At 38.5% G+C, this 15435-nt stretch overlaps 1 protein-coding gene across 1 annotated transcript in view; it reads left to right on the top strand.

Moving 5' to 3' along the window:
- Positions 1-15435, top strand: part of LOC121236887 (callose synthase 10) — a 64328-nt gene that overhangs the window by 37479 nt on the left and 11414 nt on the right. Inside the window, exons 23-34 of the mRNA XM_041133388.1 lie at positions 207-234; positions 2516-2613; positions 2742-2823; positions 2913-3073; positions 3213-3333; positions 7312-7409; positions 7491-7581; positions 7676-7836; positions 7943-8052; positions 13906-14040; positions 14204-14272; positions 14361-14526. Coding sequence (XP_040989322.1) covers positions 207-234; positions 2516-2613; positions 2742-2823; positions 2913-3073; positions 3213-3333; positions 7312-7409; positions 7491-7581; positions 7676-7836; positions 7943-8052; positions 13906-14040; positions 14204-14272; positions 14361-14526 — 1320 coding nt within the window. The remainder of the gene's footprint in view (positions 1-206; positions 235-2515; positions 2614-2741; positions 2824-2912; positions 3074-3212; positions 3334-7311; positions 7410-7490; positions 7582-7675; positions 7837-7942; positions 8053-13905; positions 14041-14203; positions 14273-14360; positions 14527-15435) is intronic.

Genomic DNA, 15435 nt, shown 5'->3' with positions numbered 1-15435 from the left:
GGGTCAGTTTTGTATCTTGTGATTTTATATGGCATAATATTGATACAATGAGATAGTATTTTCATCTTTTTAACCATGTACTACATAACTTATGATTTGATATCTATTGTTCTAAATGGTACAGGAATACAATGAGATATCTATTGTCCTTTTTTCATCTCTATCATTTATTGCAAATATTTATGTCTTCCAATGTGCTTCTACAGGATGCCCTTTGACGGACAATCAACTCAGGTGTGTTATTTCTACAATGCTTTTGCATATGATAGTATGTTATTTTACTATATGTGTTAGGAAATTTCTTCTATGGCATGGGTTGCTTTTTGCCTTGATAAAGGAAACTCAGCCTATGAAAATATATAGTAGCTACCCAAAGGAACAGGCATTTTCATTTTCCTCAAAATACACCACACTAGACAATATGAACCATCTTTCATTCTACTGCAATCTGTGAGCTGCCACAAAACCCTCTCCAATCGGCAAAAAGGTCTACTAACCTTCTAGGAATAACCCAAGCCAACTGAACTTCTTTGAAAAAGTCATTCCACAAGGTGATTGAAATCTTGCAATGGAGTAAAAGGTGTTCTATAAATTGTTTGCTATTTCGACTGATATAGCACCAATTGGTCACAATTATATGATATTTTTTATTTATGATAAGAATCATCCCTGAGGATGCTGTCCAAGCAAAGAAAGCTGTTCTTAGAGTTGACTTTGTTCATTAATTATTCCTCTAGGGAAGGTGTTACTATTTTCAGTTAAAATTTTATGGAAAGATTGGACAGTGAATTTCCCTTTCTAAGTAGGGGCCCAAGGAATCTTATCTGCACCTCAAAGATATAATCTAGAAGAGTACAAAAGATTGAAGATTTTCTTTTGAAGGCATCAACCTCCCAGTCATAAGTTGTTCTAAAAATAACTCCTAGGGGTTGGCTCAAGCGGTAAGGGCCTTGGTCTTGGTGGTATGCTCCCTCTATGCTTAAGGTTCAAATCCTCTTAGGTGCAAACAATTTATAGGAGCCATCAGACTGGGGGAAGTTCCCCTTGAATTACTCTATGCACTTGCAGGAAACTCTTTGCTGAGGGCCTGTGCATCCTCAGCATTAGTTGGGACTTTGTTCTCGGACACCTAGTGCCATTAAAAAAATGTGGTTCTAATTTTTTTTAAGTAAAAAAAAAAAAGTTGTTCTAAAAATAATAACGTTGCAATGAGGGAGCAATTAGAAAACTCCAACAGGTTAGCCATTGAACTCAACACTATACACCTCTGGAAAAGCTTTCTGGAGGGCCTTGGCACTGTGTCAGAAGTCATGCCAGAACCTAATCCTAGTGCCATCACCTACCTCTTGTATGGCTACAAAACGTCCTTGATCCTCTCCTGATATTTTTCCATGACCCCACCCCTTGTAACCATGTACCTTAGAACACCACCTGCCCCGAGCATAAGCAATTTAGAATCCACCATGACTTTCCACAAGGTCTTTCTCTCATGTTAATAATGCAATTCATTTTACTAGAAGGATAATTGAGCAAAAACAAGTTTCAAATTGGCAGGCCACATAAAAAATTCGAAGAGCACATTTTGGGCTAGTTTAATTTATGAAATTTGGACTCTTCACCTGGCCCATTCTAAAAGAAGTCCCACCGTACTTTCTCTATTTTACCAGTCATGCTAATGGGCAGGAGAAACGAAAAGGGGAAATATGTAGGCAGTTAGAGAGAGTACTCTTGATCGAAGTGATCCTACATCCTTTGTGCAAATACATCTTCTTCCAACTAGCCAATTGGCACTCAAATCTTTTCAGTCATCCCAAATAGACATTGTCTTGAAAAAGACACCCAAAGGGAGGCCAAGATATATGATTGGCAAGGAGGATACCTTGCACCCCAAAATGTTACCAAATTATCCACATTAGAGACATTACCTACAAGATCAAGTTCTGACTTAGCCAAATTCACTTTCCACCAGAAGCAGCTTCAAAGGATAGAAAAAGGCTCTTAAAGAGCAACGGTGAGCACGCAGAGGATACTTTCGTTAGAGAGACTAAAGTATGAATAAAGAGGAGCTGACTTTCCATTTCACATATCTAGGAGAAACAGTTACAAGCTTCACTAGAAACTTCTAGTGGTCAACAAGCAAAAGAAAACTTAGGGGAAACCTTTGGCATAAGTAAAGAACACACAATAATTTTCTATTGATTAGCAGAGTTCATGTGAAATTGAAAATGCCCGCCCAAATATGACAGAAATTTGACAACTGGCTCTGTTTGTACCTGTTACCTGTGAATTAGTTGGTGGCTTTTAAATTTTTTTCTAAGAAGCAACGCAGAATACCCGTACATCCTTTTGTTGCAATATTTCCAAAGTTTTTGAATAAAATCTTCTTTTTCCCCTTTGTTCTTTTCAGTTCTTTTGTCTTCAATGGACATTTTTTTTCTTTTGAATAAATCTGGCATACAAGTTTTACACTTCTCGTCTGGCTACATGTTATTCTTATGTTTTTTTTTTTTTGCAGGATTCTCAGAATATGAACAAGACGTATGCAGCAATATTTTCTCCATTTTGGAATGATATAATCAAAAGTTTGCGTGAGGAAGATTATATTAGTAATAGGTAAATCGCAAGACAAAGCTCTTTTAAAAAAGGAAGAAACATGTGATTGCAATCCTTCATTATGTTCTTATTTGTTTTTGTGTTGTAATTATTATTCATACATAACTTCATCATTCTAATGCTTTCAGGGAGATGGACTTACTATCTATTCCTAGCAACACAGGAAGTCTAAGATTAGTTCAATGGCCTTTGTTTCTTCTTAGCAGCAAGGTGGATTTTACCTGTTATATTATTGGTGATCAACTCTTGTGGGAATATTGCAGTAAAATATATCTGCTGATAATTTTTCTTTTTACCAGATCTTGTTGGCAATAGATTTGGCCTTGGACTGCAAAGACACACAGGCAGATCTTTGGAATAGAATTTGTAGGGATGAGTACATGGCATATGCAGTTCAGGAGTGCTACTTCAGTGTTGAAAAAATTTTGCATTCCTTGGTTGATGTTGAAGGGAGACTTTGGTGAGATTCTACATTCCATGATAGTATTCGTTTGAATTTCTATGCATCCAGTTTAGAAGCTTTGCTGATTGTAATTGATATGGTAATCATTAATGTGTTTTCTAATTATATTTTTGTGCTTTATTGGTGACATTGATAGGGTGGAGAGGATATTCCGTGAGATCAACAATAGTATATTGGAAGGTTCACTTGTTATAACTTTATCGCTTAAGAAGCTTCCAGTGGTGCTTTCCAGATTTACGGCGTTGACTGGGCTCCTGGTATATGTTATGTAACTATGTGCATCATTTAGCTTGCTGGAATTAATGCCACTGGGACTTGCACTAATATACAAATTGTGTTTACCATATCTGCTGCTACTTGTTTTGAATGAGTGGGGGTTATTTAGTTGGTTAATATTTTTTCCTTCGTTCTTCATTTAAGGTCATGCCTCTGTTTTCTGTCTACAGATATAATTTTTTCTCCGTTATTTATGTATTGGAAATGTTTTTTCAATTTCTCTTGCCAACATAAGAATATCTGTTGTAGTTTTTATAAATATTATCTCTTATTTATATCCAGTAGGGAGTGTTTTTAGCCAAGATTCCAAATATTGATCTCTGTTCAACATCAGGACATTGTATAATGCATTGGTACAATGTGCCTTTATGTGGTATGTTGTAGATATGCAGTGCTTTTGATTTTTTTAATTTTATCCTTATCTTGACTTGTGTTATAATAATTTGTTTATTCCTGGAATCACAAAGTTCGTAGGATCCAAAAGATTGTCACCAGTATTCAAGTATAGTATGCAACCTCCTTTTTTTTCCCCATTTATCTATCCTTTTGAGAGATGTTACGGAAATTATATTCCAACTCCTATAAGATGAACTTTTTTTGTGTGGTTGGGGGGCTAGATTTAAAATAAGACCATTTTATGTGATAGTAGATTATGGCTTATCAGTCTATTTAGGCTACAAATAAGCCTACCACTAGCACACTGCTTTCTGGATGATTGGTGTGGCTTTTTGTGATATTTTGTTACTTGGTCCACATGAACGTGGTAGTTTTGGCTAGGTATGTTTTCTTCATTGTCATGCACTTCATGCCATTTTAGGTGCTTTGTGTTGCTTCCATTACCTTATTGGTTCTCCTTTTTGGGGCTGTATGTAGTTCAAATTTGAATTGAAGCATTCCCATTGTTGCTACAAAATGTGAAGTGTCAGTGATAGTTCATTTTGAGTAGTAAGCCTCTTACTTTTGGTAAATAATTTTTGTGATGTTGAATACTGTACTACCACTCAAAGTGATTCCATTAAAATTTTTGAACGTGGTTTTGTCAAGAAGGGGATAAATGTATGGATTTTTTTCATCAGGTGGCTAATTCACATTGAAGAAATAATTTTACCGTACCCATTGATGTCATCGTTTCTTCCAATCCTTAGACTATTTGCAATAACTTTGTGCAATTTTAACAGATTTTTTACGTAGAACAATTCAAATTTTGTGGGGATGTTGTATGAAAGTATCACGAGTTTCACTCGAAAGGCAGCTTTGAGAAAAGTTTTAATGGTACAGTCATTGTCATTCCAAAGAAGCCAAGGGCGATTTCTAGCCTATTAGCCTAGTAGGTGGTGTTTATAAAGTGACTGCCGAAGTTCATGCTACCAATGTCAAATCAGTATTGTCACAGGTCATTTTCAACTCGCAAATCATTAACAGAAGGCAAATTCTTAACTTGCTTCTCGATGCTACTGATTGTTACGATAGTAAACTGAGATCAGAAGTGCCAGAAGGCCCCTTCTTCATTCATTCATTTTGGCCACATTGAAAAGGCTATGATCACGTGAATTGCGGAATCTTTTTCATAAGTGAGGTAATCAAAGCAGGGGCGCACAACCCAAAACACAGAACACAAAAAGAGGGTGATAAAAACACACCTTTATCTACTGTGCACTTTGTTTTGATTGATGGTATCCCTTCGGGCTTCTCTAACAGCTCTTGGGAGTTGATTCAAATGATGTCAGCTTCTGTGAATAGGAGACTATTATAGGATTTGCAGTGGGATCCAGGAATATTGAGGAGCTTTTTATATCTTACCTCCTTTCTGTGAACGATACCTCAATTTTTTTTAGGCCAACTCGGATCAGCTCCGCTAGTAGCATTTTGTGTTCTTATTTGAAGCTTTCTCAGGGCTAAAAATTAATATGGCCAAATCAGAGTTAGTCCCGATTGAAGCAGTGGATGATATTGGAGGAATGGCCTGTATCTTGGGTCTCCCGTGAAAGTAAATGTCATACTTGGGGACTCTTACTCTACTTGTTGTGAAGATGCTGTTTGGGGGGCAAATGGGGTTTCCAATATATAAATGGTGCTACTATATACTTGGGGATTCTTAATCTACTTGTTGTGAAGATTGGGGGGCAAATGGGGTTGCTACTATGGGTTCTTTGGAAGTTCTCTAGGTTTGCAATATGGGGCCTCTTTATCCTCAACTTTTTATTATTGTTATGGAGTCTTTGGATAGGATGATCTTTGCTTTGGTGCTTGGGGTGGGGGGGCGGGTTTCTCTCGTCAGCGTCTCCTGTTCGTAGATGCACCTTAATTTTTGAAGCAGGCCATGATCATCTCCTCTACCTGCATTGCTTTTTCCTATGCTAGGTGGCGATTGTTTCTAGTTGCCAAGGTTGAGAATGTAGCTAGTTTGTCAGATATCCTTTGATGTAGGATCTTTACCTTACACATGACTTCTAGTTATATTGATATTCCTGTGGGAACCGCCTTTGAAGTCAGCTATTTAGCATTTTATTATAGAGAAGATGAAGCATCAATTAGCTAGTTGGAAGCAGTATACTTTGTCGATGGGAGGTAGAAGCACATTTATCAAGAGCACGCTATCCAACTTGCTTGCCTATTATTTGTCTCCTTTCCCACTACATGTGGGAGTTCCTACCCAACTTGAGAATTTACGATGATATTTTTTGTGGCGATGTACGGGGCAGAGCCTGTGTTCCATCTTATTAAATGGATCAAGGTTTGTTTGCTTGTTGCAGAAGGTGGGTTATGGGTGGGAAACTTAATCCTCCTTAATTTAGCTTTTTAATTACTATGGCATGATTGCCTATAAATGAGACGTTGGAGGGTACTAGTGGACATGAATGGAAGCTTGGGAGGAGGCTGGTGTTCCCATTAAGCAAATGTGTCTTTCTGGGTTGATCTTTGGAAAACATATTAGGAGTTTTTTTTTTTTTTTTTTTTTGAGGGGGGGGGTTGCTTTTGATTTGTTAGATTTGTGCTTTTGATTTCTTAGATTTGTGTTGGGTGACGGGTTCAAGAGCATTCTGTGGTGATGATCAATCCTTGAAAGGTGCCTTCTCAGACTTTTAGAATCGCTCATTTTATGGATGCTTATGTGGTGGATTACTGCCAACTCTTGCATGATTCATCAATGGTAACTAAACTTTGTCCAGGAAGCTGATGACTGGGAGGTTGATATCTTCACATAGTTCTTTGACTGGTATTCGAGTCGAATGGGAGTCAACGGTGAATATAAAATTGTTTGATGCCCATCTAGTAAAGGAATGTTCAAGGTATAGTCATTTTACAATGTATTGAATGCTCATGATAGGGCCCTTTTCACTTGGAAGCTTATTTGGAGAAATAAGACCCCCCAAAGTTATTTGCTTCATTTGGAAAACGACTTTTGTAGAAAATCCTTACCCTAGATAATGTGAGGAATTGGGAAGTTCAAGTGATCGATCGGTGTTGTATGTTTAAGGATAGAGAAACAGTGGACCTCTTTCTACTACATTGCAGAGTTGCTAGCACTTTGCGGGACATTATCTTTGACCTATTCGAGATAGATTGTGTTTATGCTTTCCCGCGTGGTGGCTCTCTTAGCATGTCTGAAAGAGTTGTTTGGTAGCCTTCCGTATGCACTATTTTCGAGAATGACCCAATCTCATTTATTCTGGTGTAATTGGAGGGATAGAAATGAGCATAGTTTTAAAGATTGCATAAAGCCAGTTTGGAGCTTTTCTTGATTTCTTATATCATTGGATGGTGGTTCTAAATAGTGATGTTTTTTCTGTTCTACTCTTCAATAATTTCTAGCACTTTTTCCTTTTGCTTGTTTGGTGGATCTCTTGTACACTTATTCTGTGCTGAGATGACACTCTTTTGTAATTTATCTTAACTTGTACAAAAATATATCGTGTTGATTGGTGGTTATTATGTTCATAACAAGTGATTTGTGTCAGATACGGAATGAAATGCCTGAACTTGCAAGAGGTGCTGCAAAGGCTGTTTATGAGCTATATGATGTAGTCACACATGAGTTGCTTTCCTCTGATTTGAGGTACTTGATTGGTCAAATGATGCAGAAGATAATTGAATGAACTTTTTTCAAAATTTGTACATTTTTTTTTTATTTCTCCAGGGAGCAGCTTGATACGTGGAACATTTTGGCGAGAGCAAGAAATGAAGGACGACTTTTTTCTAGTATAGAATGGCCCAAGGATCCAGAAATTGTAAGCATTTCTGGAAGCACCCCGTTTCCCTCCTTATTCTTTTACAATGCAGTCTGCATTTACCTGGGCAGTTTCATCCTGTTTGTTGCTACAGATAGAGCAAGTGAAGCGCTTGCATCTTCTTCTTACTGTAAAGGAATCTGCAGCTAATGTTCCAAAGAATCTTGAAGCAAGAAGAAGATTAGAGTTCTTTACCAATTCGTTATTCATGGACATGCCTGCAGCAAAGCCAGTTAGTGAAATGCTTCCCTTCAGGTACTTCTATCTTCGTGGAGGTGATTTTCCTTACTAATATGAGATATTATATTTGAATTTTGTTACTTATAAAAAGTAATGTGTTAATATTTTTGTTTGTGAATAGTGTCTTCACTCCATACTACAGCGAGACTGTTCTCTATAGTTCCTCTGAATTGCGGGTTGAAAATGAAGATGGAATTTCTATTCTTTTCTATCTTCAGAAGATTTTTCCAGGTCTCTCTCTCTCTCTCTCAACTGATAATTGTTCCCATTAGGAAAGTATTTCTGATAAATGTAAAAGAAGTACAAAACATTTTTTCAAATTCAAATATCAATGAAAATGAATTAATTGGAAACTGGAATAATAATGCCCTGATGCCAATAAACTCTAACTCAAATGGCACCTCCTCCTATAAGAATAGTCAATAGAGTGTGTATCTTACCAATGCTGATAACAATATAAAGAATAATTATTCCCGTGAAAACCTGATTAGAGCACCTCAATAGGTTGCTCCTTCCCCTTGCACACCCCAATAGGCTTACAAGTTGATGTTGAAATATTGTGTGAATAGCCGAATTGCTGGCCTTTGAGTGATCTGTATATTATATAAGAACTTTACAAGAGAACTATACATGGAAAGAAAACTAATTGCTGAGTGATTCTACCATTCTAGCCTAATATGGAAACTACATATTCTGTCAATATCCTAACTGTACAAGCCTAAGTAAATGTCGTAAAGGTAAAATAAGGAAAGAAGAATAGAAGGAAAGAAGATTAATTATGGACAGCAAATCAGCCCCCCTCAAATTGATGTGGGTTGATCGACAAGTATCAATTTGCTACTTAAGAAGCAATGTCGATGGTGAGTGAGAGCTTTGGTGAAGATATTAGCAATTTGTAGTTCAGTGGAAACATGTGGAAGAGTGATAACATGAGCTTCAAATGCTTCACGGATAGAGTGACAGTCGACTTCAATATGCTTCGTGCGCTCATGATAGACAGGATTGGCCGTGATCTGAATAGCACTCGTATTATTAGCATGTAGAGGTGTAGGATCAGTCTCAGAAAAATCTAGCTCAGCAAGCAAACCTCGAAGCCAAATAATTTCGGAACAAGCAAGAGACATTGCTCGGTACTCAGATTCTGTAGATGACTTAGAGACTCTGTCTTGCTTCTTACTCTTCCAGGAGATCAATGCATCACCTAAGAACACATACCAACCAATGATGGATCGACGTGTATCAGCAAAACCGGCCCAATCAGCGTTGCTATAAGCAGTAAGGCGAGGAGAATTGCCTACAGGAAAGAATAAGCCACTGGCAGAAGTGCCCTGAACATAGCGTATGATCCTACGGACAGCAGCCAAATGAAGATGACGAGGGGTCTAAAGAAACTGGCTGACTTGCTGTACTGCAAAGGAAATATCCAGTCTAGTAATGGTGAGGTAGACAAGACTACCTACCAACTTACGGTATAAACTGGAATCAACAAGTAAATCACCCTCCTCTTTGCGAAGCTTGACATTCAATTCCATGGGAGTATCAACAGAGGTGGCCTCCTGTAGCCACCAGGTCAGTAGCATACTTACGTTGATTGAGTGAAATACCATATGGACTACGATGCACCTCAAGACCGAGAAAATATGTGAGAGACCCAAGATCTTTCATATGAAAGGACTCGGAGAGATGAGTCTTGAGCTGGCCAAGTAAAATAGAATCGGAACCAGTAATCACAATATCATCAAAATAAACCAAAAGAACAACAATACCCATGTCTGATTTCCGAAGAAACAAGGAAGTGTCATACTTGCTCTGCTTGAATGAGAATTGTAATAAAGTGGTTTGAAATTTATCAAACCAAGCCCTCGGAGTTTGTTTGAGTCCATAAAGGGAGCTACGAAGCTTACACACATGTGAAGTCGAAGAAGAAAACAAACCCGGGGGTGGCTTCATATAAATACACTCTTTAAGATCTCCGTGGAGAAAAGCATTCTTGACATCCATCTGATGTAGTGGCCAATCATTGGAAGCAGCAAGAGCTAGAATCGTACGAACAATAGTCATCTTAGCCACAGGAGCAAAGGTCTCTTCATAATTGACACCATATTCCTGATTATTCCCAAGTGCAACAAGCCGAGCTTTGTAACAATCCAAACTTCCATCAGATCGAACCTTGACTGAGTAAACCCATTTGCAGCCTAGAGGAACAATTGTTGGAGGACATGGCTCAATGTCCCAGGTGTGATTGGCCTCGAGAGCAGCAATTTCTTCCTACATAGCTTGTGGCCAACAGCCATGCTTGGCAGCTTGTGAGTAGGAAGTAGGAATATCAAAATTGGACAATGCAGCAGTAAGAGCTGAAATAGAATTGCGAGAATTGGAAGAAGTAAACCCATACCTATCTGGGGGTACCGACACTCGAGGAGAGCGACGTACCAAAGGCATTGGAGGTATTGTAACTGACTGGTTCTGGAGCATGGTAGGATCAGATATCGAGTAAGCCACCGGAAGAGACTGTGGGCAGGAGCGTCTCATATACAGAATACCTGGTTTAAAGCGAGAGCTGACTTGAGGAAGATCAGAGAACCGCTGCTCAGAGGAGGGGAGTACCACAGTAGAAGGAGAGGGCAAAGAGGACACAAGAAAGAAATGTTGATTTTCAAAGAAAATAACATTCCTAGAAATGCGTGTACGATGTAATGTAGGATCATAACAAATAAATCCCTTTTGACACACATTATATCCCAAGAATGCACATCTAACAGATTGAGCAAATAATTTATGTCGCTCATGAGGAGGTAAATGAACAAAACATACACAATCAAAAATACGGAGATTATCATAACTAGGTTGTGTACCAAACAAGTGGAAATAGGGAGACTCCATGTGTAAGACTTGGGAAGGTAAAGATTAATCAAGTGAGTAGCAGTTTCAAAGCCTTGACCCAGAACATGGATGGAACAGAGGATTCTAACAAGAGAGTACGTACCACATCAAGAAGATGACGATTTTTGCGTTCGGCTACTCCATTCTGTTGGGGAGTAGCAGAACATCAACGTTGATGAATGATACCTTTAGAAGCCAAGAATGCCTGAAACTCAGTAGACAAATATTCACCACCAGAATCTGTGTGTAATGTCTTAATAGTTGCAGAAAATTGATTTGCAACATTTGCTAAAAACTCGGTGAAAGTACGAAAAACCTTAGATTTAGAGCGAAGAAAATAGACCCAAATAAATTTGCTATGATCATCAATGAAAGTCGCATAATATTTAAATTTGTCGTGTGAACTAACAGGTGAAGGTCCCCAGACATCACTATGGATAAGATCAAAGCAGTGAGAAGCTCTACTAGCATGCAAGGGAATGGAAGAGTTTTGCTTTTACCATGTTTGCAAGAATCAACACTCAAGAGATAAAGAAGAACGTTCTTTATTACCAAGAAAACTAGAGTACAATACATGAGATAAGATCTGAGTATTGGGATGGGCTAAACGACGATGCCACACCATACTCAGATCAGGAACATTATTACAAGCAAAAGACTTAATAGAAGAAACTGGAGAAAATGTGGGAACAGGTAAAATAGTGGAAACAAGCGCCCCACTTTAGGTCCCTTCGCGATCGGCTCCCCTGTTACCTGGTCCTGCATAACACAGCCATCACCAGAAAAATTAACAGCACAATTGTTATCAACTAATTGACCAACATAAATAAGATTCGTGGAAAGTTGAGGAGCAAGAAACACATCAGTAAATTGAGAAGAGGCATCTCCAACAGCAGCTATGGGCAAAGAACTACCATTGACAGTCTGAATGGTAGATTGACCAGCATAGGGCCGAACACGACACAAAGTAGTGGGAGTATTCGTCATATGGTTAGAAGCCCCCGAGTCTACGTACCAGAGTTTAGTAGAATTTTTATGTTGAAACCCCATTACAGATAATGCCAAAATTATCATTTGTTGCACCATTTCTATGTGCAGTAATTTGCTGCAGGAGGTGCAAGATCACAGGAAGCACCTGAGGAAGAGCCATGTGCTATAGAAGTTGCTGCTAGAGGAACAAGAACAGAAGTCTGAAGTGCTTGGGCCTGATGATTCTTGGGGCGGATACGACATTCTCTGATAATGTGACCCTTCTTCTTCCAATAAGAACAATATTTCTTAGGACAATTGGCAGCAATATGTCCATATTCCTTGTAACAGAAACACTGCAAATTTTTAGAATTCAGAGGGGATCCTCGTCCTTGGGCAGCATAAGCCACAGTTGCTATCCCGGAACTGCCATGAGATTGCTCCAAAATAGCTTGAGTACTAAGACGTTATTCTTCGCGAAGTAACTCACCAAAACAAATATCAAGAGAAGGAACAGGAGATCTGTTCAGTAGAGAGGAGCGAACAGATTTATATTCTAGGCGTGGCGTAGTTTCATAAGAAACTGATCACGCCGGCTAGTCTCATGAAGAGTCTGAATGGTCGAACGAGCAGCAACAGGAACATCCGCTGTAACCAAATCAGTATATTCGTGCCAAAGAGTCAGAAATGCCGAGTAGTAGTCTTGAATGGAAAGACTACCATGTTGAAACATGGCAATCACATGTTCTAATTGAAAGCGACGAGCATCATTGGTTTGATGATAAATCTTCTTCAAGTAATTCCACATGGATTGAGCAGAGCGATGAGCCCGCGAGTTTGTAACAATATGTGGTTCTACCGAACCAAGGAGTCAAGACATAATCCGAGCATCAAGTACAGCCCATGAAGGAGAAGCCCCGAGATCTTTGGATTTATCAGTATTGGATTTTTTGGGCGACATCTGTGACATCAATATGCCCCCAAAGATCTTTTCCCTTGTAGAAAGTTCAAACTGAAATGCCCAAGTAGAGTAATTTGTGCCCGTAAACTTGACACACATAGGTGCAGAGTCCATCACAAATAAATGAATCCCTTGACAAAGCAAAAAAAAAAAAAAAAAAAAAAAAACACAGAAAATAAAGGAGACCGAAATAAAAAATGAAGGACCTGGAACCACCGAAAATATCCAACAAAACCGAGAATAAAATGCCCACGTTGCTGCGACTGCCGCGAAAACAAAAGGAACAGACCAAAGTGAGAGACCGAGAAACACGAACCCCGAAAAAACAGAGGATGCGAAAAAATCTGAGAGGCCAAGACTTGACAGAAGCTGCCGAAATGGATCACACCAGAGACAGAAGGTGCAGACAGCACCTACCCAAAAACCAGAGGCCGAAAACAAGAAGCCGGGACTGTGGGTTCACCGAGAACAATACAGAAAGTGCCGACAGCCGAAACCGAGGAGATGAAAAACAAATTCACGCCGAAATATGAGACCGAGAGAAAAGAAAATTCAACCGGCTCTTGATACCATGTCAAAGTGAGTCGAAATATTGTGTGAATAGCCGAATTGCTGGCCTTTGAGTGATCTGTATATTATATAAGAACTTTACAAGAGAACTATACATGGAAAGAAAACTAATTGCCGAGTGATTCTAGCATTCTAGCCTAATATGGAAACTACATATTCTGTCAATATCCTAACTGTACAAGCCTAAGTAAATGTCGTAAAGGTAAAACAAGGAAAGAAGATTAATTATGGACAGCAAAGCTGTCCATTGACACATGCGACAGGATTACCCAAAATAGTCCACCTGTAACATCTGCTAACCTAAACCATGCAACACCAGATAAAAGCTTCTGACCTCTTCTTTATATTTTCCTAACAGTTCCCCTCTTATGTCCTTTATACAGGGATTTGTATTTTCTATTTTGTCCCAAGACAATGTTAGAAACCTACTTTTTTTTATGGATGTTCAAACCAATGATAATTAAATACATATCTTATGTATATTTTCTTCGATTAGAATAACCTTTTCTTGAAGTTTTGTTGGGTGTTTTCTCTTGTATACATCCTGTGTACTTTGGCTGTGTCCCTTGTGCTTATAATATATTTGCCTTATCAAAAAAAGGATTTTTTGGGGGAGGGGGGGTCTTTTTCTTTCTTTACTTTGGTGTTGATATCTGCCTGTTATCTTTATGATATGTGAATGAGATATGTCTTCTTTTCAGATGAATGGAATAATTTTTTGGAACGGATTGGCCGAGGTGGGGATACTAGAGATGCGGATCTTCAAGAGAGTTCAAGTGATTCTTTGGAGCTTCGGTTTTGGGTTTCTTATCGGGGGCAGACTCTTGCTAGGACTGGTTAGAACTTGATAATAATATCAGATTTACCATTATTATCAGATTTTTTGGAAGCTTGTGTAGTTCTGCTATAACTTATATGTCTTTGTTTTTCATGAGTTAGATGCCATCATTAATACTTTTTTTTCTTCTCTATATTTTGCTTTTTGTCTTGGAAATATAGTGCGTGGTATGATGTATTATAGAAGGGCTTTAATGCTCCAGAGTTATTTGGAAAGGAGACCACTGGGAGGTATTTTCTTTTAGAAATTCTAAGAATTTACCAATCTTCTATTTGGAAAGGAGACCCCCCTCACATTTTGTGAAACCTACAGTGGATGGTTATTCTCAATCGGGCTTCTCCACAGCTCAAGGTTATGAGTTGTCTCCCGAATCACGGGCACAAGCAGATTTGAAGTTTACGTATGTGGTGTCATGCCAAATTTATGGTCAACAAAAACAAAGAAAGGCGCCGGAGGCTGCTGACATTGCTCTTTTGTTGCAGAGGTATAATTGTTATGATATATTCGTTTATTGATTGAATTATTTTTTTCTAGTTTTGTTTAGTGTTTCGTCCTTTGGTGTTGTTGAATGCAAAGAGGAATTTTCATTCTTGATTTGTGTTAATATAAGGTTGGGTAAATGCCTATGAATGTTAGGCATTATGGCCATGTGTCTTGGTTCATGTTGAGCATTTCAGTCTCCAGTCATTTACAAACTTCTTTTTTTTTTTAAATAGGAAATCAAGAAGTTTTATTCATAAAAGAAAAAAGGCACCAATACGTGCATGTCTTAGGAAGATCTCCCAGCCTTTTCTAATGTTTTTCCACAAACCCACCCCATATGGACTGCATACCTCATTCAAGCACCATCCTTGCCAAGCCTCCCCAAACTTCAAATCTATAACTGACTTCCATAGGGCCCCACTTTCGTGTTGGTGGCGCCACAACCATTTACCCATTTGCAATTCTGGCACGACTACATGGCTATATATGATATGTAATATAGAGTGGGCAAAAACAGACATGTCGCATTGGTGACGAGCAACATGTATATGCTTTATGGGCTCCTAGTCAATATGATTAGCCTTCTTCCCTTATCATCTTTAGATTCTTCTCCTGGGTTTGGAGGGGATTGTAGAAAGCATTATGAGTTAGTTAGTAGTATTGAGTTTAAAGTACACCCATGCGAACATTATTGGCGAAGTTTATAGGTGCACCTCAGTTCTATAAGATTCATGCCATTGACAGGAATGGAAATCCCTAGAGGATTGACATCATTTTTGTTTGTTCATTGAATCTTAGAACGTGCTTCGCCATCATCAATCCCCTTAACAGACCTTACATGATTGGGATAAACATATTGAAGCCTAATTTTTTGTATGATTCAACTTATAAAAAAAAGATATGTTTGGTT

Source organism: Juglans microcarpa x Juglans regia, chromosome 6S (assembly GCF_004785595.1).
Source record: "Juglans microcarpa x Juglans regia isolate MS1-56 chromosome 6S, Jm3101_v1.0, whole genome shotgun sequence".
NCBI lineage: Eukaryota > Viridiplantae > Streptophyta > Magnoliopsida > Fagales > Juglandaceae > Juglans > Juglans microcarpa x Juglans regia.
Note: the sequence above shows the minus strand (reverse complement) of the source record. Positions and strands in the feature narration are given on the sequence as shown.